We start from the raw sequence: 22,883 nt of genomic DNA on the forward strand, positions 1-22,883 counted from the left end.
AACATATCAATTAGGGTAAGTAACTTAATAATATGATGTCATGTATTAGAAGTTTGCAGTTTGATGACTCTAAACTTCATTTTGATTATGATTTTAATTTCCGCATGAGCCCACTTAGTCGGATTACGAGATTATAGAGCTTTCTAATGAAGAATTTGGTGTGTACCACCAACGATGACTGGAATTTCCAGAACCTATTGGTTTATACAACTATCTTCAATGGTTAGTCAGATGAGGAGAGTAAGTAAATGTACCTTTTGTTATGGTAATATCAATCTGACTTCAAAACTCATACGCTCGCGCGCGACACTGAAAGTTCTATCCGGGCATAGTACCCCATGTTGAAGTCGTGGATGCACACTGCCACTGAGGAGTCTCATACTAGGAATAAACGGCTGTCCAATGATTCTTAGTTTCAATGGATGTCAATAGCATTCATTTCGAATATTCTATAAATTGTCGTAATTTCAAAGAGTAAATATATTAGTTCTACAATGTTTATTAACACTTAGGACAAGACTATTATCTATTTGGTGAATTATATGAATCACGATAACAGATAAACAATATATCTGTTTATAAATACACAATGAATGTATCAATATAAATTACCAAGCACATCGATCATAGTTATTAATGTGGATAGACAATAGGCGACTACATTATCTATCTCATTAGAAATTATCTATACGCCAATTTCTCTTTTCATCTGTTTTTTTTTCGTGTGTGGGTTTAATTCTCTTTTATTTAGTTTTGTTTCGCGTCACTACTCATTATATGTCATCGATGCTTTTATTGTTACTCACTAACACACACATTTATGTACAGTTTCTCTCTAACTTGCTATCTATCCGTAGTCACATTTTATATGGGTTTTTGAAATTAGTGTTAGCCTCATTCAGATTCATTCATTCTAGGCATGAGTACACTGTGTGTGTGTGTGTTCATTTCTGTATGAATTGTATTTCCACTGGTTGTCACATTTTTTAGTATCTCCTCCACAAGTGGAATGTATCATCACTGAGTAGTATTTGAATTGATGTTTTTAATCATCCACTAAGTCACCTACAACCCATCTATTATTATCACTATTACTATTATTATTATTATTATTATTATTATTATTATTATTATACTCAACATTAAAGAGATTTGATGAAGCATAAAAGATAACATAGGTAAACAACCAAAAATGTCATAAAGAGAAAGAGAGAGGAAATCAGAGTACAGCAAAAAAAAAGAAAAATCGCATTTTTCGATACTTAGTTCAAAACATTCACGCAGAACAGAATCATACACATTTCACTGAACACAGCTGATGATACACCATTCTAAATGCAAAACGCGCGCTGATACAAATATACATTAGAAAACACACTAACAAACACACAACTAAGCCAATACACGAATATTATTTAATCAGTAGTAATAATCTTATGCACTCTGGTTCTTATTAAAATAGTTATAAATAAAGCAAATAAATATTCATGAATAGTAGTGATGGTCTAGATAATAATCTTATTAATAATAACAATAATAATAGTTACTGAAATGATCAAACAACATTCTGAGCCATTTTCACTTGTAACTATGAATTAATATTAAAATAACAAACATTAAAGATCAAAAAGCTATGAATATGCATAGTTATTTTATTCACAGTTTTAAATCTTTTGTTTAGAAGATCCAGGATTCGAACAAGGCATTAGGTAGTTTTATGGTATGAAGAATTATACTTATTCTAGAACTGGAGGAGGAGAAATTTCTGACTAAGATATAACAAAAATCCAATAAGTATATGATAAACATAGAAATATTTAGCGGTCTCAATACTTTTAAGGGTGATTTTTGTTCTCTGAGCTAGATGATTGAATTGAAGTGATTAGATAAAGTAGACTTTGATGATATTGCCTAAAATGGCATTAAAAGTTCAATAATTGAGAGTATTTATTTCAGGGGATAAAACACATCATCAACAGTATCTACTTGAGCTACCACGCTTCTACGTTATGTTCAGTACAAGTGAGGTTGTGTTGGATCATTGATTACTAATATGGTATCATGAATGTTGCATAACACTACTACTAGTTATTATTCGCGAGGTCCAGAATGTCTCATCAAAGCTCTTCATTGTTATTTTTAATTCACTCATTTCAATTTTATCGGACTTTTTTTGTTTTTGACATGTTTATTCAGATGTTAATATTATCTGAATAAAATAAAGATTATTTATGGATGGAAAGAGTTAAATGTTGGTAAGTCTTTACCAATTTGCAGCTCTTCAATCTAAAGTATTTCACTGTAAAACTAATATTAGTGTTAGTTAATATTTATTCAAACTTTTATTTGAGAGGATTTCGGTAATTATTACTGGTGACAATCAAGATGAAAATTCCTTTTCAAGAGATGCTTAGTTTTACATTTTATTCAACCTCAAATTTATTGAAGTTTGCTGTCGAAAAGTTCTAGAATCAAATATTTGAAGTGTAATATTCAAACGCACGTTGTGATAGAATTTATTATACATACAGTGTTTATGTTGGTGTTGATGACGTTAGATCCCCAGAACTCACTTGGAAAAGGTCCTAATTTTGTAATTTTATTCTGAAAATTGGAACTTTATGTTTTTACGCCAAAAGACGCTTAATTGACCTACAGCTTATATTTCCCACTCGGAAATCCTTGACTGTCATTGGTTGACGAATTTTTTTTAGTACGCTGTTTTGTGGCTTTCCCAAAGGCGTTTCTATCCTTTTATAAATAAGCTTGGTTTGTGTGCTTAGGACCTCGTATTTTCTGAGTGCTTGTAGAATACATTCTCTACGGCTCATCAAGATTTCTTGATCTAGTTGGCAGGGTCGGGGACAACGCATTAGAATAGCTTATCGTGTCACTGTATCTTTGACCTTCGTTCCGTTTATCGAGTAAGGTGAACTCGTAGCATTCAAGCAGTTGGAAACAGGACCATGAAATGAGAATTTATGAGGATAACGTAGGAATTATCCAATAATTATTTTATTTAATCCTCTTATAACACGGCTTCTGTTCAAAAGTTACTGTCTGACATATCATTTAGGTTAAATTCAAGAGTTGTTGGATGCTTCCTTAGTAATCGATAATTCGCAATCACAGATCAAACTATGCTGTATGTGTTAGTAACTCATAAATGAATAAAATAAAAGGTGAAGGATATTAGTTGGTTCGACCACTTCTCACTTCAGGAATACCAGCATTTAATGTTATTATTTGCCGTGATTTTAGAATGCAAAATGTTTTTATATACAAACTTACGAGGTTGTGGTGTATGCTGCTTATGTTGTTAGATATAATTAGTATGTAACATCACTTAGAAGTGGAATACAGATAGCAGAAGGTTAAGAAGATCAAATTGAAGAGAACAGGAATGTAAATAGAGAATAAAAGTAATGACAACTGGAATGAAGGGACAATGGAGTTTGAGATCATTGATGGAAGATTTACAAATGAAGTATTTAATGTAAGGTCTTTCACGTTTTATGAAAGAACTTTGTAATTTGGTATTGAATAAGTAAATTGGTTTCCCCTATCTGAGCTCTCGTTTACTACAAGATAATCTTCTGAATTGTTCATCCACTACAGTCATATATAATTATTTTAGATTTGCGTCTCACGTGTATTCTACGAGAACTGGGTGTGTGATACAATAGGGCGAATAGTGTGGCAACTTAACTTCGAGACTATCATACAAAGGATTATTATCTATACTTTCATATTATCATATTTCTAAGCTTTCATTTGATCCATAAATCGCCACCATATGTATTATTATTCCAGATTTTTCATTAATTAATTATTCGCCTATTATCCTGGTCATGTACCATTTATGACTGATCTATGGACACGCTGTAATTATTGTTACTGTGCAGTTAGACATTCAAAGCGTATTATTATCTGAGTTTTGATCATGATTCAATTGAGTGCAATGGAAAACTGATCTACTTTCTATCCTCGTCTTCTGATTAACCACTGGGTTAGGAGCTTGATGACATATAAGCTTTAATGTTTTATTTATACTAGTTGGTTGATGTGTCACTTGGTAAATGGATCACCAGTCCTACTGCAAATACAGGTGAACTAGTCGATAACCATTTTGAGAGGGAGAGGTTGTACTGCTCGAGTACACAGGACAAAATAACCCAAGTAAACAATGTTTTTTCATCTGACATAACACAATACTTTACCAGTCATTGGCTCACTTCACTTCTGAAGATTCTCGCTCTCACAAACACAGACTTCCTCACATTCCCCTAGCCTACAATAAACCTTAAGCCTAGACGCAAACCTAACAAAGACTGAACCCTGTACACCTTCGTTACTTTAAACGTCAACGACAGAATGTATCCCTTTTTTTAAACAACAATTCTTTAGCTCACAACTTACGAGTTATTTATTATATCCAGTTGGTCTAGGTGGTTTAATGTTAAAAAGTCTTTTCCTTTACAATTTAGCCTCATCTGAAGGAAAACGAGTGAGTATCACTTTTAGTTATTTCAAGCAGGGCCACTACAAACAACTAAGGAATCAGTGTGTTCATGAGTAACGTATTAGCCCGTTACAATTTGTGATGACTGAAATATTTCTCACTGTTCATCATTTATTTTCCCACGTTCATATCTATACAACTGGTTGAAGTTAGACATCAACATCGTCGGATGATGGTTTTGCAGTAGAGGTTTAGCGTTTGCTCACAAAACTGAAAGTTCCAGAACAGGTTTGTGATTATTTAGTTTTTGATTGAGATTATGAACCGATTGTTGTTAGACTACCATTGAAAGCCTGGAAGCACTGGACGGCCATCTTGTCCTATTGTGGGACTCCTCAGCAGTGTGCATCCACGATCCCGCCCACGGGATTTAGACCCAGGGCCTTCAATCTCGCGCACAAACGCCTGACCTCCAGACCACTGAATCGGCATCCAACGGTGTTAATGTCTAACTTTAACCAACCCACGAAATCGCACGACCATCTTCCATTGTAATGAGGTAGATACCTGTCTCTGCCCGACACAGATTAGGTCGACTGGTTACTGCCTCTCACTAGAACTCCGAGAATTCTCTCACGAAGCTAGTCACTAGTGAGCACATGGTAATTATCAGTATAGGGTTGTGGAGATTATTAAGATGAAACGGCCGTCCAGTGCTTCCAGGCTTTCAATGATGGTCTAGCATCAATAAGTTTATGATCTCAATGAAAAATTGGTATTATAAACATATGAATAATTGGATTAGTGCTCATGTTATCCTACTAAATTCATATCAAACAAGGGCCAACTGCTTGACGTCGGCCACACACGACCTTCTTGTGTTAGCTCCGTAATTGTTGGAACCTTACCGCCGGAAAAGGAAATCCGTGGGATAAGGTGAGGTGTGTATTTTTAGGGTTGACCTTTCCCAACCTCACCCTTCCTTGTGGAAAGGCAGCATCGCTGTTATGCTGGTTGTCTGAAGGAAACACCTTACTGCCATCACACCTCTGTACAGTGAGCAGTAAGACTTCGCCCTCGGACATTGGGTTTGCTGCTTTTAGTTTTATCGCTCTTCAACAGACCTGCTTGGCACAATAAGACCTTGAGGAAGGATTATTCCAGACAGTATAGCTCGACTGGTTCATCACGACAGGCAAGCCTGACCAGCACGTCAAGGTAGCAGCAACGGTCAGGAAACATGATATAGTCTTCGGCCAAACATTTCACCTGTAATTACATAAATATTTCTGTTAACTTTATTCACTTACATTTATTCCAACTATCAATCTCAAGTTAACAGTACATCCTTGTCGTTTTGACACCACTGATTTCATTTTACAAGCGATCCATAATTAATAGGCGGTTATTGTAAAATACATAAATGTGTTAAACTTAATCATTCTTTAAAATCACGAGCCGATATAAGCTGTACAAAAATCGAAAACCTGAAAATACTGGACAGCTATTTCGTGCTAGTATGATACTCTTCAGGAGTGTGCAATTATGACCCTGCACACAGGAAATGAACCCAGAACCACCAGTCTCGCGCTCAAACACCCGAATTATAGATCAAGTCGGTAGCCAATAGTGTAATATATAACTTCAACCAATCCACGACATTGCGTGACCATCTTCCTTTGTCTTCGATGGATAACTGCCTCATACGCGATACGGTTTAACTTTACTGGTCACGGATTTTCACTAGAACTCGAGAAATTTCCTATTAAAGTTAGTCACGATTGAGCACATGATAATTGTCAATGAAATTCAACAATTTCTACAATGCATACTGACACTTGACCATTCTTTTAAATTACTAATTTACACTGTAACTATGATCCCAAATCGAATTTAATAAACAGAATATTATTCATCCATCTATATCTATTTTTTAATATGATGAAAATTGTTTGAACACTTTACACACTTAGTTCTGTAAAATAAAGTTCTCAACAATTAAACAAAAGTTTCAAACACAAACCGATAATTAGCGGCTCCCATAAAACATATAATCTAACTACTACCACTATTAGTCAGTTAATCACAGTAATCTGTCTAGTTCCATGTCAATATACACTATGAAGAAGAAGATTATGATTGGTTATATATTCATTCCACGCAAGCTTTCTGATAATTTTACTTACATCTCTGAGTAGTTCCATTCACTGGATGGAGTATGCATGCTTCAACAACAAAGTTTCGGGTTCAAACCCTGTGGGACAGAATTCCGTTTTTTAAACTGTAGAATCATTAACATTCACATATAAAAAAGTAACTCAATACTGAGTATATAAATCTGCACTTGGGTACTAAAGTTGTGTTATATTCAATTTATCTAGCGTTTAGGAAACTATTGAGAACTACGTTCAAACAAATAATAACAATGATAAAATAGATGAAATCATGACAAAAGATTCTCGTTAGTAAACCATTTTGAATGTGGTTATTTAGTTGACTATTTCAGTGAAATTTAATTAAAATAATTGAGTTGCAAAGCCACTTAGTCAGTCAGTAACAACGTAGAACTTCGTACGTACGTACATCAGTTCGAGTTGCCATACCACATTAGCACAGACATGCAGTTGTCTATTCAAATCCCATAGTGGTAGAGGTAGTAAAAGTATAAGCAGTAATCGGAAAGATTAGGGTTTGGAGATGTTATTCAAGGAGTATAATAAAGTGAAATAAATTTGGAAAGAGAAAAAGAAAAGGGACACATAGAATTCAGAAGATTAGAATTTGGGAGAATACAAAGAGTGGATGCACCTCCGCCATTGCAAAACGATTTCGAGCCATGTCATTCAGGGTCTCTAACCATCGGTTGCTATCCTCTCGGGGTCCCCAACCAGGTAGTCTACACCTACCAACATGGCTTAGTTCACTTGTCAGTGACTTCATGGACTTGTACCATATTTTAGTCTGGCTGCCCCTAGCTTTCTTCCAACTTACTCCTACACCACAAAAAATCGCATGTCAGGGCAGCCGCTGGCTCTAAGTTCTCTTTCTAAAGCCACTTAGAAACAGAAATTTAAAGGACTAAAAGATGAAAACAAATATATTTCTTGAGAAAAACGAAACAAAGTTAAATTACATAGTATTATTATTATTACAATTAAAAAATATTTCCGTTTCAATGTAAAAAAAACAAGACATCGAAAACATGTTATTAAAATTAATGTAGAAAAAAAAGCGATAGGATATGTCATTGTGAATTTGTAGCGAATCTATTTTTCAATGGTCAATATTTGGACTGTATCAAGGATTTTTGGGTAATTTTCTGTTCATTTATTATGTAATTGCTATATATAAAATCATAATTTTCACTGAATATTTCATCAAAAGCTCTAACTTTTCTTTCATTTCTTTTTTTCATCTGGAAAGTTGAGATCCACTACAGTGGCGTACTGTCGTATGGAGCACTCATTCACTAATAGAATGGGAAAATGCTCGAAAATGTACTTTTGTGGAACACTGAAGAGGAATGGATAATCTTAGATAATAAAAGAATGTGAAGTGAAAATTGGTATTGCTTTAAGGATTGTAAAAATATACATACATATACATAATCAAGTATGTGTACAAAATGAATAGCTGTAGATCCCCTCTAACAGTCATTCAATGATTGTGTTCAGTTTCCAATTTATTGTAACGATTTTCTGAAATGTGAATTGTTTATCATAAAAAAATTCTCTTATAAAAAAATCATTGAAACATTAAGAAAAGTATAGAAAATTAATTAAGAGAATTCTTAACAGTACATATATACATATATCTATAGGATTAACGATAGCTTACTGGGTAAGGTGATCAACTTTTATCTACAAGATTGCAAACTTGAGCCTCGATTAACTTAATTTAGGGGCACTCGGATAGTATTACTTGCCCATACAGAAAAAATACAAGTTAAAGTCGAGTATATGATCTACTAGGTGTTTTGAAGTAATAGGCAAGAAACCTTATTCAATCTATATTTCATCTCAGTCAATACTCATCAGCAAGACGTAATTCCAATCTAGATGGAACTGATGCAACTCGTAGGATTGGAACTTGCATCACATTCTGACACGTTAACACTCAGGCATTTGGGCAGCGAGTACTCACTTGGCAAATGAGTTACAACAACATCACTATTGCAACGTTACATCATCACTGATTCATTATCACAACAATTCAATTCAACGAGAACAATATAGCCTAAAATGTAGTCACATTGAATTTCTCATTTGGTTGTCATCAGAGATCACTATAATTTTATTCAGGTTAATCACAAAAAAGTACGTTGCAGTTTAAGGCACAAACATTTATTTGATCTGCGCGGCTGAAGAGTAATCGATTCCTTAATATAGTAAAAATTACTTTCTTAATATCCATGAAAAGTTAGCATTGTCATCTGGTCTAGTCTAGTCTATAAACATTGAGAAGTTTATCAACTTCAACGGAAAAAGGTAGTCGACCTGCAATTACTGTTTATTCACAAAGTAAATATAACGAAAGATGTATTAAAGGATACATTTCAAAGGAACATGAAGGTAACTATGAGTTCAAATCGAGGACGTTCGTCTAGATATGGGGAGGATAAGTGGGCTTAGACATATCACTTACTTGTTCTTATAAGTCAACTAAAGATCAGATGGTAGATGAGAAATAATAAACGAGATACACTATCGGAGGAAGCCGATTATACTTTCAGTCAAGAGTCTTAGCTTACATGTCCCTTTTTGGTGTCAAAAGGACAAATGTCTAATAATTCAGCCCTGCTAATTACAGCTTCTTAGTTATCTTTCAGTCACTTTACTCGCATAGCTGGTTGAGTAAGCTGTGTAGGAAGCTAGTCTATCGGAACTGTACGATCACGAAACATAATGAATACCATTAATAGATTATACGTAACAGACGTTAACCAATTGGATATGAATCCCAGGTGTGAATGTCAACAATGGGATGCAGCTGTACACGTAATGAACAAGTTCAGAATACGATGAAACATTTGTCCTGGACTCTACTATTAGATATAATCGGTCGACTATGTATTAAAATCTTTACATGACTTTAGTTTAGTAAACGAGACGGTCATGTTTTCTGAAATTTGAATAAAATCAGCTTCTACCATCAGTTTTCTCTTCATTTTTGTATTGTGCGCTCAAAGTATTCACAGTAGCAATCATCAGTATTTTTGGGACGGTTATAGCAAATATAGGTATTACTTTGATTTCAAGACTACTTTAAATGGATTTTTTACTGTTTCAAATGTCATTTTATTTCATTTACCTAGTACCTAACTATAAAATAGGCGGATATAACTTAAAAACTTTGAGAAACAAAACTATTTTCAAGTCATCAAAGCTTTAGTATTAATCAAAGAAAGAAGATGAGCAGTCGTGAAAAGAGATATAAAGTCCAGAAGAGGAAAAAAAGAAAAAAAACGAGACTTCATTTGTACAAGGCAATTAAAAAAAAGGAAGTAAACCGGCAATTTATACACAACTGTTCAGTAGTAATAGTAGTAGTGGTAGCGTCCAGCTTCATTATATCGCGTCATATTAAATTAATATAAAAATTAGGAAAGTATTTGAAAGAGAGAAAAAATGCCGAATCATATCATTGACATGAATTTTATTTTCACTGCACCCACACTTTTCCCAATATTTTTGGACTTAAAATCCATTGCAATATAAAAGCGTACAGATTTGTTTTGCTCTGAAGGTTAACACTACTTTTATTTTTATATAAGTAACATAATTCTAAATTTGTCGTTTATCAGATCAAATAGCGAGACTTGCGAATAATTTGTACAATTACTAATATCGACCGTAAAATTGTTGTTTTGAAAAGTTTTGACCTTGATCTTCCGTCCCTGTTTTGTACTCTCATGTCAAGACACATCGATAATCGCCCGAAAATACTTCTCGTTTTCCTTTATTAGCTGTCGCAATAATAGAACTTTAATATATTTTGCTGTCTACGTTTACAGATCATATTGATATCTTTATTGCGAGATTACTCTGGATACACAATTTGAATTATATTAATAACATTTGGAATCATTGTCTACTTATAGTTATGTATTACTAGACCAAAAGGAACTCGAACATGCCTCCTGACAATTTAAGTAACGTTCCATATTTTTCTTTGTGTATAACTAATATTTCGGTATATTACCAATTGTCTCTACTCTTTTTTGTAATAACTTTATCATTATTTTAGAATTGATATATTTGGTCTACTACAGACTAATATGTGGGTGAACCAATCAAATTAAGAATAGAAGTCTTAAACTTTGTTGCGAAAGTCATTTGTCCGTCGAATTGAATAGCATTTTGGCATTATAGCTGATGTCAGCTCATGATAAAAATCCTTGCTTTATTTTCAATATAGGGTTGTGAAGATTGTTGATATATTATATTATATTACGCCTGTTACTCCCAATGGAGCATAGGCGGCCCACCAGCATTCTACAACCCATTCTCTCCTGGGCCTTCTTTTCTAGTTCCATCCAATTCTTGTTCATTTTCCTCATGTCTATCTCCATTTCTCGACCTAATGTGTTCTTTGGTCTTCCTCTTTTCCTTTGGCCTTGAGGATTCCATATGACGGCTTGTCTTGTGACGCAGTTGGGTGCTTTCCTCAATGTGTGTCCTATCCACTTCCAGCGCTTCTCCCTGATTTCTTGCTCCGCTGGGATCTGGTTTGTTCTCTCCCACAGTACGTTGTTGCTAATAGTGTCCGGCCAATGGATCTGAAGTACTTTGCGTAGACAATTGTTAATAAACACCTGTATTTTCTGAATGATGGCTTTCGTAGTTCTCCAGGTTTCTGTCCCATACAGTAGAACTGTCTTGACGTTTGTATTGAAAATCCTGACCTTGGTGTTAGTTGACAGTTGTTTTGAGTTCCAGATGTACCTCAGTTGTAAATATGCTGCTCTTGCTTTGACGATCCGCGCCTTCACATCTGCATCAGATCCACCATGTTCATCAATGATGCTGCCCAAATACGTAAAGGTTTTTACATCTTCCAAATCTTCTCCGTCAATTGTGATTGGATTGGTGCATTCTGTGTTGTATCGGAGAATCCTGCTTTTCCCTTTGTGTATATTGAGACCTATTGCTGCTGAGGCTGCTGCCACACTGTTCGTCTTCTCCTGCATCTGTTGTTGCGTTTGCGATAGAAGGGCCAGATCGTCTGCGAAGTCTAGATCATCCAACTGCATCTTAGATATCCATTGTATCCCGCGCTCCCCTTCAGACGTTGACGTCTCCATGATCCAGTCGATCACCAGGAGAACTTGATAAAAAATCATGGACCGATTCAAGTTAGACCACCATTGAAATCCTGAAACCACTTACTTTAATTCGTAACCCTAAATTCTAATGTTAACACTTCATACTACCTTAGTAAGGTAGGTGAGTTGCCTCAAGGTCACTTTGGTGTCACTTAAAAGTCGTCCATAAATTATAGTTTCACCAATCAGATGTAATAACAGACAGAAAAAGTTGTGAAATTAGAAAAGTAGAACATGTAAACGATAAATATCATTTAACCATTAGACCACTGAGCCGGCATCCAACGGTGTTAATGTCTAACTTCAACCAATCCACGAAGTTGCGCCACCATATACCATTGTCTTCAGTGAGCTGATATCTCACAACAGACCTGGTTGTACTCCACTGGTAACGGCTTCCCACTAGAACTAGAACCACGCCCTAATACGGGCACGCATCTGCTTGCGCCTCACTGGACGCAAAAAAGCCACAGTAAAAAGACCCATTAGAACCGAACTGAGTAGCGAGGAAACCAAAAGTAGGTTCCAGGAACAACTGAGGTCACACTTAGGTAGTTCTGAAAACGAGGCTGACCCAGATGCTGCTTGGAAAGATATACAAACAGCTGTGGAAACAGCAGTGACATCTATTAGCGACTTAAACCACAGAGTTACAAAGAACCAGTGGATTTCTTCAAAGTCTATCACACTGATGGATTCTCGCAAACTCGTCCCATCAGGTTCCGAACATGAGGAAGAGCGACAACAAATCAGATCTAGGTTAAGAAAAAGTCTAAGAAACGACCGTGAGCAGTGGTGGGCAACGAAAGAAAAAGAGATGGAAAAGGCGGCGACTATAGGGAACACAAGACAGCTTTACAGACTAATAAAAGAAACTGGAATTAATAAGTCAAGTGTAAGTGAGATTATATCGGAAAAAGACGATACACTCATCTGCTCCCAGTCCAGGCGTTTAGAACGATGGGCGGAACATTTCAGAGAACAGTTCAGCTGGCCTTCAGCTACTCTACAAATACCCTCCATTCCCAGACAGTGTGAATGGAACATTGAAGTAGGTCCCCCAACTCTTGCTGAAGTTCAAAAGGCTATAGTCAATCTGAAACGAGGAAGGGCAGCTGGTCCAGATGGATTGGCTCCAGAGGTCTTTAAGGATGGTGGTCCAATTTTAGCGATTAGGTTGACTAATATTTTAGCTAAAATCTGGGAGTTAGACGTTATCCCATCTAACTGGTCACAATCACTTATCGTCCCAATATATAAGAAAGGGTCAAAATCATCCTGTGACAACCACAGAGGGATTAGTTTAACTAATATAGTATCTAAAATACTAGCCTCGATAATTATCAGATGCCTAACTAAGACTCGTGAACTGCAAACACGAGAAAATCAGGCTGGCTTCAGACCTGGTCGTGGCTGCATTGACCACATATTCACCATTCGTCAGATTCTAGAACACAGGGATACTTATCGGCGTCCGACAATGGTGGTCTTTCTTGACTTAAAAGCAGCATTTGACTCGGTAGACCGCGAGATTTTGTGGCAGTGTCTGTCATTGAAAGGCGTACCCCAGAAGTACATAAACCTTGTAAAGGCTCTTTACTCGAACACTACTAGTCGAGTCAGAGCTTATGGCGAACTGTCATCTACTTTGGCAACCTCAAGTGGTGTCCGTCAAGGCTGTCCACTTTCCCCATTTTTGTTTAACTTCATCATAGATCTACTGATGGAAATAACTTTCTCGTCGACTGAGTTCTCGGGTATTGATCTCCTACCAGGAGGTCCACTTATCGACTAAGAATACGCAGATGACAGCCCTGTTTGGTGAAGACGCTGACAAAATGCAGAGTCTTCTGGTAGCACTGAGCAACAATGCCAGGATGTTTGGAATGCGCTTCTCTCCCTCGAAATGCAAGTTATTGCTTCAGGACTGGACTGCGTTAACACCTGAACTAAGGATAGGGAGTGAAGTAGTCGAACGCGTTGGCAACTTCACTTATCTTGGAAGTCTGATCAGCCCTAATGATTTGGTATCGGACGAAATCTCAGCACGGATTCGAAAAGCTCGTTTGGCTTTTGCCAACTTACGTCATCTATGGCGAAGGCAAGATATCCGTCTATCAATAAAAGGAAGAGTATACTGCGCGGCAGTCCGTTCTGTTTTAATTTACGGCTGCGAAACATGGCCATTAAGAGTAGAAGACACTCGTAAGCTATTAGTATTTGACCACAGATGCCTTAGAAATATTGCTGGCGTCTGCGGGGATCACCAGGTAAGTAATAGTGAGGTTAGACGCCGGGTTTTAGGGAATGATGGTAAATCTGTTGATGAGGTTATGAATCTTCATCGACTGAGATGGTTCGGCCACCTGTTACGTATGCCCGAACACCGATTACCACGACGTGCAATGCTATCCGGTATTGGAAATGGTTGGAAGAAAGTTAGGGGCGGCCAAACCAAAACGTGTCAGCAGTGCTTGAAGTCACTAACTTCTAGTCTGAGCCATGTTGGTAGATGCAGACTACTTGGTTGGGGTCCGCGTGACTATCGTAACCAGTGGTTGGAGACTCTTGGTGACATGGCTCAGAATCGATCACAATCGCGTCGGTGTATACACTCCCTGTCTTCCCTTAAACTAAGAGATTAAAATCACTTCATATCTTTCTTTCTACGAACTAATTCTTTCTTCTTGTACTATATCTCTATATGCAATCTTTCTCTTATATATTACTACCTTTGACCTAACCACTGCTATGAATCCGGTGTTCATCTTGTTGTGCTGATGCGGTATGGCAACCTGGACCGATGCACATATGTGCCTGGTCCTACGTTGTAGCTGACTGACTGACTGAGAACTCCAGGAGTATCTCTTGGAGTCAGTCACCAGTGAGCAGACGATTATTATCAGAAGGGGTTTGTGGAGATTTTAGAAATTTTCACAGATTGAAATCATGAGTCAGTTGAAGCTAGACCACCATTGAAAACCTGGAAGCACTGGACGGCCGTTTCGTCCTAGTATGGGACTCCTCAGCAATGCGCATCCACGATCATTTAAATAATTAAAAATGACAGTCATTAAATGGGAATAATATCCCATCAAAATATATAGTTGGCTACTAAGAATTGACTAATCAAGAATTAAATTACTATGAATTTTTCTAAATAATTCTAAAGTTCATAAAATATATTATACAAACGAGTGGAATAGATTGTATTGATAACATAGGAATTCCTCAACGTTACAAGATTCCATCTATCTCTGAGTAGCAAACCAATGACTTGTAATCAGTTATTACTGAACTAAAATATCACATCTTCTATACATTTTTAACCGATTTAAAACATAAAAAAATGATTGTATGATCGATGTTAATTGATTCAGCGACAGGAAATATGCCCCAATAAAATTATTCAGACTATGTAAGAATAGGAATACAATTCTAAAGTAGGGAAATTCTCCACTTATCATCTAACATGACTTGAATTTTTTAGTTTCCAAGGTTGTTAATTCTGAACACTTGTGTAATTTGAAGAGCATTTATTATTTCAGCATATGCTACTAGAATATTTGTCATTAATTTTATTCTACGTTTCTTCTACAAGCGAGTGCTTTTAAACTGAACATTTTTTTAGCCAAACGTTAGATCAAGAAACAAGTCAGAAGATATGTGATAGGGTATAAAGGTGCAGTATATAAATTAACGTTTTTCAAAACAAAAAAATATTTAAACTAAAAATTTATAGGTTTAATTTATCACCGATGGATCGCATTTAAGGTAACACTGGTAACTAGAGGGCACCGGATAGCTGTCTCGTCCTGTAAGTCATTCGTTGTTCTAATGGTCAAACGTTTACAGACAGATCTGAAAGTTTGTGGCTCGATTCCTGGTAGGATTTTGAATGGAAACTGATGAAGAGTCCTAAACTAGGGCGAAACAATTGGCTGATACACCCCGTAGTTTCCAATGTTACTCTAAATGAAATGAATGAAACCTACGAATTAAACTAATCACAACACAAACTACTTCAGATCAGCCAGAATCCCTGGTTTTTTTGTTCCAATTTCATAATTAAACGCAGAAATATCATATCTACCTAGTTGTTTGGTTAAAGTTTCAATTTCAAACGCTTTTTTCTCCAACTGTTCTATATCCTTATCGAACTGATCAATTTTTTTCAGGGCATCACTTAATGAAGCAACTAAACAGGATTAAAAACAAACAGAAAAAGGCAAATAATGAGAAATTATTGGAAGAACTAAGAATAAATTACTTTAAAAACCTTTTCGTAATTACGACGTATAAAGGTGATACGAAACAGTGATAGTTACAAATGATTAGTTACTGAGAAGTGATTAACGTCATGTTTGTCTAATTCATTTTAATGCTGATCGTATTTTATCGATCAGTAAATTGCAATGTGCCAACTAGTCTACTGGACTCAATGTCTCATGTATTATGTTTTTATATTAGATGGTTGAAAGTAGTTAGAAGGAAATCGCAGTCGCTCAATAGAACATGATTATTATCAGGGACAAGATAAACAAGACATTGGTCACAACTCAGTGATGAACCAATTATTAACACATATATCTTAGTTCTACAGGAGGCCAGTCACGGCCCAAAAAGCTTAATGATAAGGCCTCGAACAGTATAAATGGGATCACAAGAATACCAAGTTCTATCAAGATCATAGTTACACCTTGTACGGCAAGTCTCAAAGGGCATGAAATCTGCGTTAAACAGGGTTTCATGGTGAGTGCTTTCATCGACATAACATCAGTGATTAAGTTGCTTACGACGAATTAACTTCGGGTTATTCAGAAAATTTGATTAAATTGAAGTATATATTACCTATGAAGCTGCAGTACCAGACAAAGGCTACATCAGTTACTTACAATTCTTAATCTGTATAGTTCCCTCTTTGATGGTGAAGTACTTATTATCAATGGTTAGAAAAGATGAGTAAAATGGGACAAAACCTGTTACAGTTGTACAGTTTCTGTGTCTATTCACTATGTTCATATTTATCTTGATTAACGTGTCCATTTTAACTTCCTATTCTTTTATAGCATTCGAAACTAACCATTCATATCCGCCTTTCATCATGTTAACTTTCTCTCTTGTAGTACTGACGTGAGGTTCGTCAGTCAGTTACAATCAATATAGAGCTTAGTACACATATGTGTTGATTCAACACGATGAGATGCAATTGGCAAGATGAACAGCAACAGTTTTGCAATGACGATTGTGACGATAATAATGAGAAAGATTCAAAATTGAGAATATAATTCAGAAATATAGAAGAAACGGTATGTGCGAATGAATATTGAAGCACAAGACCTAAAAGAAGATAAAATGTGAATAAATATGCATTACTGTGACCTATTCTGATAGATATCACCTAATTATTGACCATGATAATCCTACAGATACCAAACAAATGGTCTGAACCCATCAACACCTACCCAAAAGTCAATAACTTTACAGACTGATACCGAATCTTGATTTGGCCACTCTTGATTGTTAGTGATCTCATCTTTTAAATCTTGAATTTTCTATTAGCGAGTATTTTCTGTATATTTATGCAATAAAACAACCTGCACTCATGTGACATATTTCTGTTATCTTCCGAGTTCGTCCAATTCTAACATCGGTATAAAAGTTTCCTATACATGAGGCCAAACCAAGTCATCAGAAAACTTCTGAAGGATAACTGAATCAAAAATATACGCACAAATGAATAAGAAATATATGTGCGTCACTCGCAAAAGCTTGCGCCGGATTTTTAGTCAATCATGTACACCAATTCGTCCAGAAAGTGAAACTGAACCTTAATCAATAATATGCCCCGTCAGTATTTTACATTTATCATCTGACCTATGTTCGATTGACCCAGAGTATCATTTTAAAATTGGACTGTCTATCTGCTTCTCTAATGGAAAGATATAACACTGAATGGACAGTAAGTCTACTTTGCCTCTTGTTAATCCACAGATCATATGTTAATCAACTAGCTATATTTTACGTTGGTTTACAAATAAATTACTTATAATGAACCAAACAACGAAATCGGATTTTAACATCAATTATAGTATCAAACTTACAACGGTTGTTCACATCAATTAATTTTCTTGTCATATCATTTGTATTTGTAGTTAATTCCATGTAACGTTCGCTTGAAGCTTGATTCATACGTGTTAATATATTGACATCGGAAACAAGACCTACAAAAATATAGATTAGGTCATCCAAGATGTGATTTTAAATCATTATAAAAGAAGTTTTATGTGCAAAAACAAAACAAGAACTTATTTCCCAGTGTGTTAAAACAATCAATTTCTAATACTTTTAAGTTTAAACGCAATTCATCCTGCTTGTAATTTTCGTTTTCATTCGGTTACCTTTAGTGTATTATATTACTTGCTGATATTCCGTAACTGATGTTAATGACAATCACTTTTGAGCATACAATTTGTAATGTCATTACGTTTTCGTGCGATATTTCTAGGTACTTCAAGAAATCGGTGCCATTTAGTCGAGTAATTATTGTAACTTCATTTCCTTGGTATTCTTAATAATTTATACTTTTTTGCATGCTTAGCGAACATTTTTTTATCTGTAAAAGCGTCTATATTTAGTGTGAACAGTTCCTATTTCATATTATTGTCTGGAATGATTGTATCGAAATGTCCAAAAGCCGAGAAAAACTGACTCGCGAGGAGCAGGTTGGGTTTCGTTCTGGTCGAGGATGTATTGATCATATCTTCACCCTCCGCCAAATGTTAGAACACCGCTATACTTATCAAAGGCCAACAGTCGTAGTGTTTCTTGACATCAGGGTTGCCTTCGACTCGTCGGACAGGACTGTTCTCTGGGATTGTCTATTGAAGAAGGGTGTGCCTGAGAAGTTTATTAACATCCTAAAAGCCCTATATAAAAACACCTCAGGCAGAGTGAGGGCATACAACCACCTCGCTCCATTGTTCCATTCGAGCAGTGGGGTTAGGCAGGGTTGCCCAATCTCACCATTCCTCTTCAACTTTGCCATCGATGACATTCTGAAAACAGCTCTGATGAATGTAAGTAATGGTGGTGTGGACCTGTTGCCTGGAGAAAGACTTCTCGACCTTGAGTATGCGGATGATATTGTCTTACTGTGCGATAATGCCCAAGGCATGCAATCCGCACTTAATCAGTTGGCAATCAGTGTCCGTAGGTATGGTATGTGCTTTGCACCTTCGAAGTGCAAAGTACTTCTACAAGACTGGCAGGATTCTAATCCTGTACTCACTCTGGATGGTGAGCAGATAGAAGTAGTCGAGAAGTTCGTGTATCTAGGTAGCTGCATAAGTGCTGGTGGTGGCGCGAGTGATGAAATCAATGCACGTATAGTGAAAGCCAGAGCGGCTTATGCCAATCTGGGACACCTTTGGCGTCTTCGTGATGTTAGTCTGGCTGTAAAAGATCGGATTTACAACGCGTCGGTGAGAGCAGTTTTGCCCTATGCTTGTGAAACCTGGTCTCTCCGAGTTGAGGACGTTAGACGACTCTCTGTGTTCGATCATCGTTGTCTCCGAAGGATTGCTGACATTCAGTGGCAACACCATGTTAGTAATGCAGAGGTTCAGGATCGTGTGTTCGGTCACAGAGACGATAATCCAATTGGTGTCACCATCTTGAAACACCGACTGCGGTGGCTTGGACATGTTCTACGAATGTCGTCCCAGAGAATTCCACATCGTGCATTACTTGCCGACTCTGGGACTAGTTGGAAAAAGCCGAGAGGTGGTCAGTGTATGACATGGTGTTGTGGCATGAAAGAAAGCTGTACGGGATTGGCTTTTCTTGGTCCTTCACGACTCCCTGGTTGGGGTCCGAGAGATGGTGCAACACAGTGTCTAGAGACGTTATCAGATATAGCTCAGAATAGAAGCCAATGGCGATCGTGCTGCAACCTTCTCTTACTTTCTTTATAAAAAGTGGTTGTATCTTCCTTAACTGAAAGATTTCTTCTGGTTGTACCCTTCTGTTTCCCCCATTATTATTATTATTACACTTCCTTATAATAATCTGGCCGTTATTGTTCCTCTTCTTTTTTTCTTTTACGCTCCTTACCTATTTTTCTCTTCGAATTCTCATTGGTTTGTGTGGCGCATATATACCTGGTGCTTTCTTGTACCAATTATTATGTGTTCAAATAAATAATCGAAATGGCTACTGTGTATTACATAGTCTATCGAAGTACTCAGTCTTTTGCTAGCAAGATGAAATACGTGAACGTCATATGCACCACTTGAATCTAGATTTGTAAAATGCATTGTTTATGGTGCCATTAGTAATATTATAGAATTGTAGCCGAATCCTATGTTCGATATTTCGGATTTTACGCGTCGCTCAAACATCTAATCTTGGTCTTCGAGTGAAATTAACGTCGAAAGACTTAATTCGATTTCGTCACTGTTCATATTTACCACTAACCTTCTTAAACCTAATATAATGTGCAAATTGCCAATATATACACAATAATGTAGCTAAGTGTCGAGGTTTAAATAGCATGCAAAACAACGTAGCATTTTCAAATTTCAACGATCATTGGATGTACCTCCTTGTGTTGGCTTATTTCTTTTAAAAAAAGCCTAAGCGTTGAAAACTGCGCTGAGAAAGTTATCTAGATGTACTGGGTTTAGCTAGATGAACACCAAGTATATTTTTAAAAATCAGCGATCCATTCTGATTTAATTTATGAGTCATATTACACGACATACGAACACAAACACCAGTGCAGTAACAAAATTGAGCAAGTTAAATATCCACAATTCCACCTCTTGTCTCTTCGCTTATTTTTGTGTTACACTGAACTACTTAATTAATATTTAATAGCTTATGTCATTGTCAATAAATTTTGGAGTTTGCAACATGACGTTTCTCTACTGTGATATTATGCAATTGTTAAGGATTTGTATATACCACCGATGTCTTTACTCATTTTCTTATTTGTGATAGTATTTCACCCCACCTTTACGACTCGTTCTCTATTTTCCGTGTTTCTTTTTTAAATTTGACGATTGGAAACAACTCACTCCCTGTGTTGTCCATCGATTCATGGTATGCGGCGTTCTACATTAATTTTTATGCGATTAGTCCGAGGACGCAATTTCTTATTGATTATCCTTTCGATCTATTACCAATTCTTGGATACCACAGAATTCAATATGTGTAAATTTATTGCTTATATTGTTTGCGTAATATTATCGTTATTCATACAAATACAGTATTTTGATTTACCCATCAGAGTCTTAGAGATTTCATACCTTTGGGAATAATTTTGAATACTTATTACATTTTCCGTTGATACCTTATTGCATCACAACTTGGATGTATTATAAATAAATACGATAGAAATAATAACTAGGAATGATATTTTTAAAAGGATAACTTTTATTATTTTGAAATGTATAATGAAAAACAAAGAAATATATACTGTGATGGACAATCTTCGGGACCGTTGTGGTGTTATTCTGGCTGTAGAAGTTCAGGTTTACAACGGGTCAGAAGGGAGGACAGTTCTGCCTTATGCTTTTAAAACTTCACTGAATTAGGAATGTTCAGTAACTCGATTCATAACCGTCATTATGTTCGAAGGACTGATTATATCTAGTGACAACATCATGCTAGTATAGCTGAGGTCTGGCAATGTGTGTTCGGGCACAGTGATGACAACTCAATTGATGTCACTATCTTGAAACACCGAATTCGGTGATTTAAACATATTATGTGAATGTTATTCCAACAACTTTCGCACTATGTATTAAGCGCCTATAGTGGCACTGAGTGGAAAAAGTGGAAGGATCGTCAGCTTATAACATGGAGCCGTAGTGTGGAAGAAGGATTATATGACTATTATCACAACTTCCAGGTTAAGATCCTAGAGATAGCCCAAACAAATGAAATTTTTCTCTACATTCTTCATAAAAGCAAAACGAAATCACTTTATTGAAAGAAATTCTTCACCGTTATATTTTTAACTGGACTATAACTTAATACAACAGGTCATCGACCAAATGCTAAGTGCACGCGATTGGCCAAAACTTGATATTCTTTTTAAGGAAATGGGGTACATTCCATTGCTGAAAAAGTGTGACTTAAATATATATATACTTCCAATCACCCCCCTTGCAAACCTTATTTCTCTTCAATGTTATTTCTTTATTCCTTGTAGTGCATATTATTTTTGTGACCAGCTTTACGACGAATTTGTCATATTAAGTAAAATAAAACACTTCTAAACAAAGCGACCACAATTAAGGGGTTAAATTTTCCCTTTGTTGATATTAGGGACTGAGATCGATTGGTATCTACTGTTATATTTCCATACTGGACAGATCGCAACGATGCTAAACTTAGTAGTAAATTGAATATATGGTTGAAATAAGGTTAACAGTTAAAATCTGGGAAGTGTGTTTTGTCCTATTTGGGACTTATCAGGTGGATGTAGCACCTACACCCCAATGTTGATGTTCATATTGATTACAATTCAATAACAATGGCTTTGAACAACAACACGATATTCACTAAGCTACTTGCTCTAAACAATCGATAACCTGTTCAACAGGTATTGAGACATTAATAAAAGTTTGTAATTTGCTGTTATTGAGATCAGGACTGAAATTAACCGGTCTCTGTTGACATACTTGCATCCTAAGCGAATCTCATTTCGCTACAGGTCTTAGTATACTCGAATCAATTATCCATACTTTGAAAAAAATGTTGAAAATATCCACAGACTTACATTCAAAGTCATATTCCAGATAATCACGAACAGCTTTAGTTGCTCGACTAATTAGTGAATTATCATCAACTGAGGAATTTGATATGTCAGCAACTGTTTCATTTTTTGTAATTGGATTATTTTTACCTTGTGAATTTTTTTCCATTTTGAAAGTGATGGAAATTCTAAATCGTCTTGATATAGGTAAGTAAATAAATAAAATGATATCACTTACTTTGAGTCTGATAAGTAAACAATATCTAGCTTTACAAACTGTAATACTTGAACATTGGTGTTGAACTCGATAACATTGCCATTACATAGAGTAG

At 36.0% G+C, this 22,883-nt stretch overlaps 1 protein-coding gene across 1 annotated transcript in view; it reads right to left on the reverse strand.

Moving 5' to 3' along the window:
* Positions 1-6,841: 6,841 nt before the first annotated feature.
* The window catches only part of BLOC1S2 (biogenesis of lysosome- organelles complex 1 subunit 2), a 30,435-nt gene continuing 14,393 nt past the window's right edge, over positions 6,842-22,883 (reverse strand). The window contains exons 7-11 of the mRNA XM_051216826.1: positions 22,790-22,883; positions 22,576-22,748; positions 17,891-18,010; positions 15,880-15,984; positions 6,842-8,160 (exon numbers count right to left, since the gene is read on the reverse strand). Coding sequence (XP_051065443.1) covers positions 8,120-8,160; positions 15,880-15,984; positions 17,891-18,010; positions 22,576-22,720 — 411 coding nt within the window. The 5' untranslated portion in view covers positions 22,721-22,748; positions 22,790-22,883 and the 3' untranslated portion in view covers positions 6,842-8,119. The remainder of the gene's footprint in view (positions 8,161-15,879; positions 15,985-17,890; positions 18,011-22,575; positions 22,749-22,789) is intronic.

This window comes from Schistosoma haematobium, chromosome 6, assembly GCF_000699445.3.
Source record: "Schistosoma haematobium chromosome 6, whole genome shotgun sequence".
Classification (NCBI taxonomy): domain Eukaryota; kingdom Metazoa; phylum Platyhelminthes; class Trematoda; order Strigeidida; family Schistosomatidae; genus Schistosoma; species Schistosoma haematobium.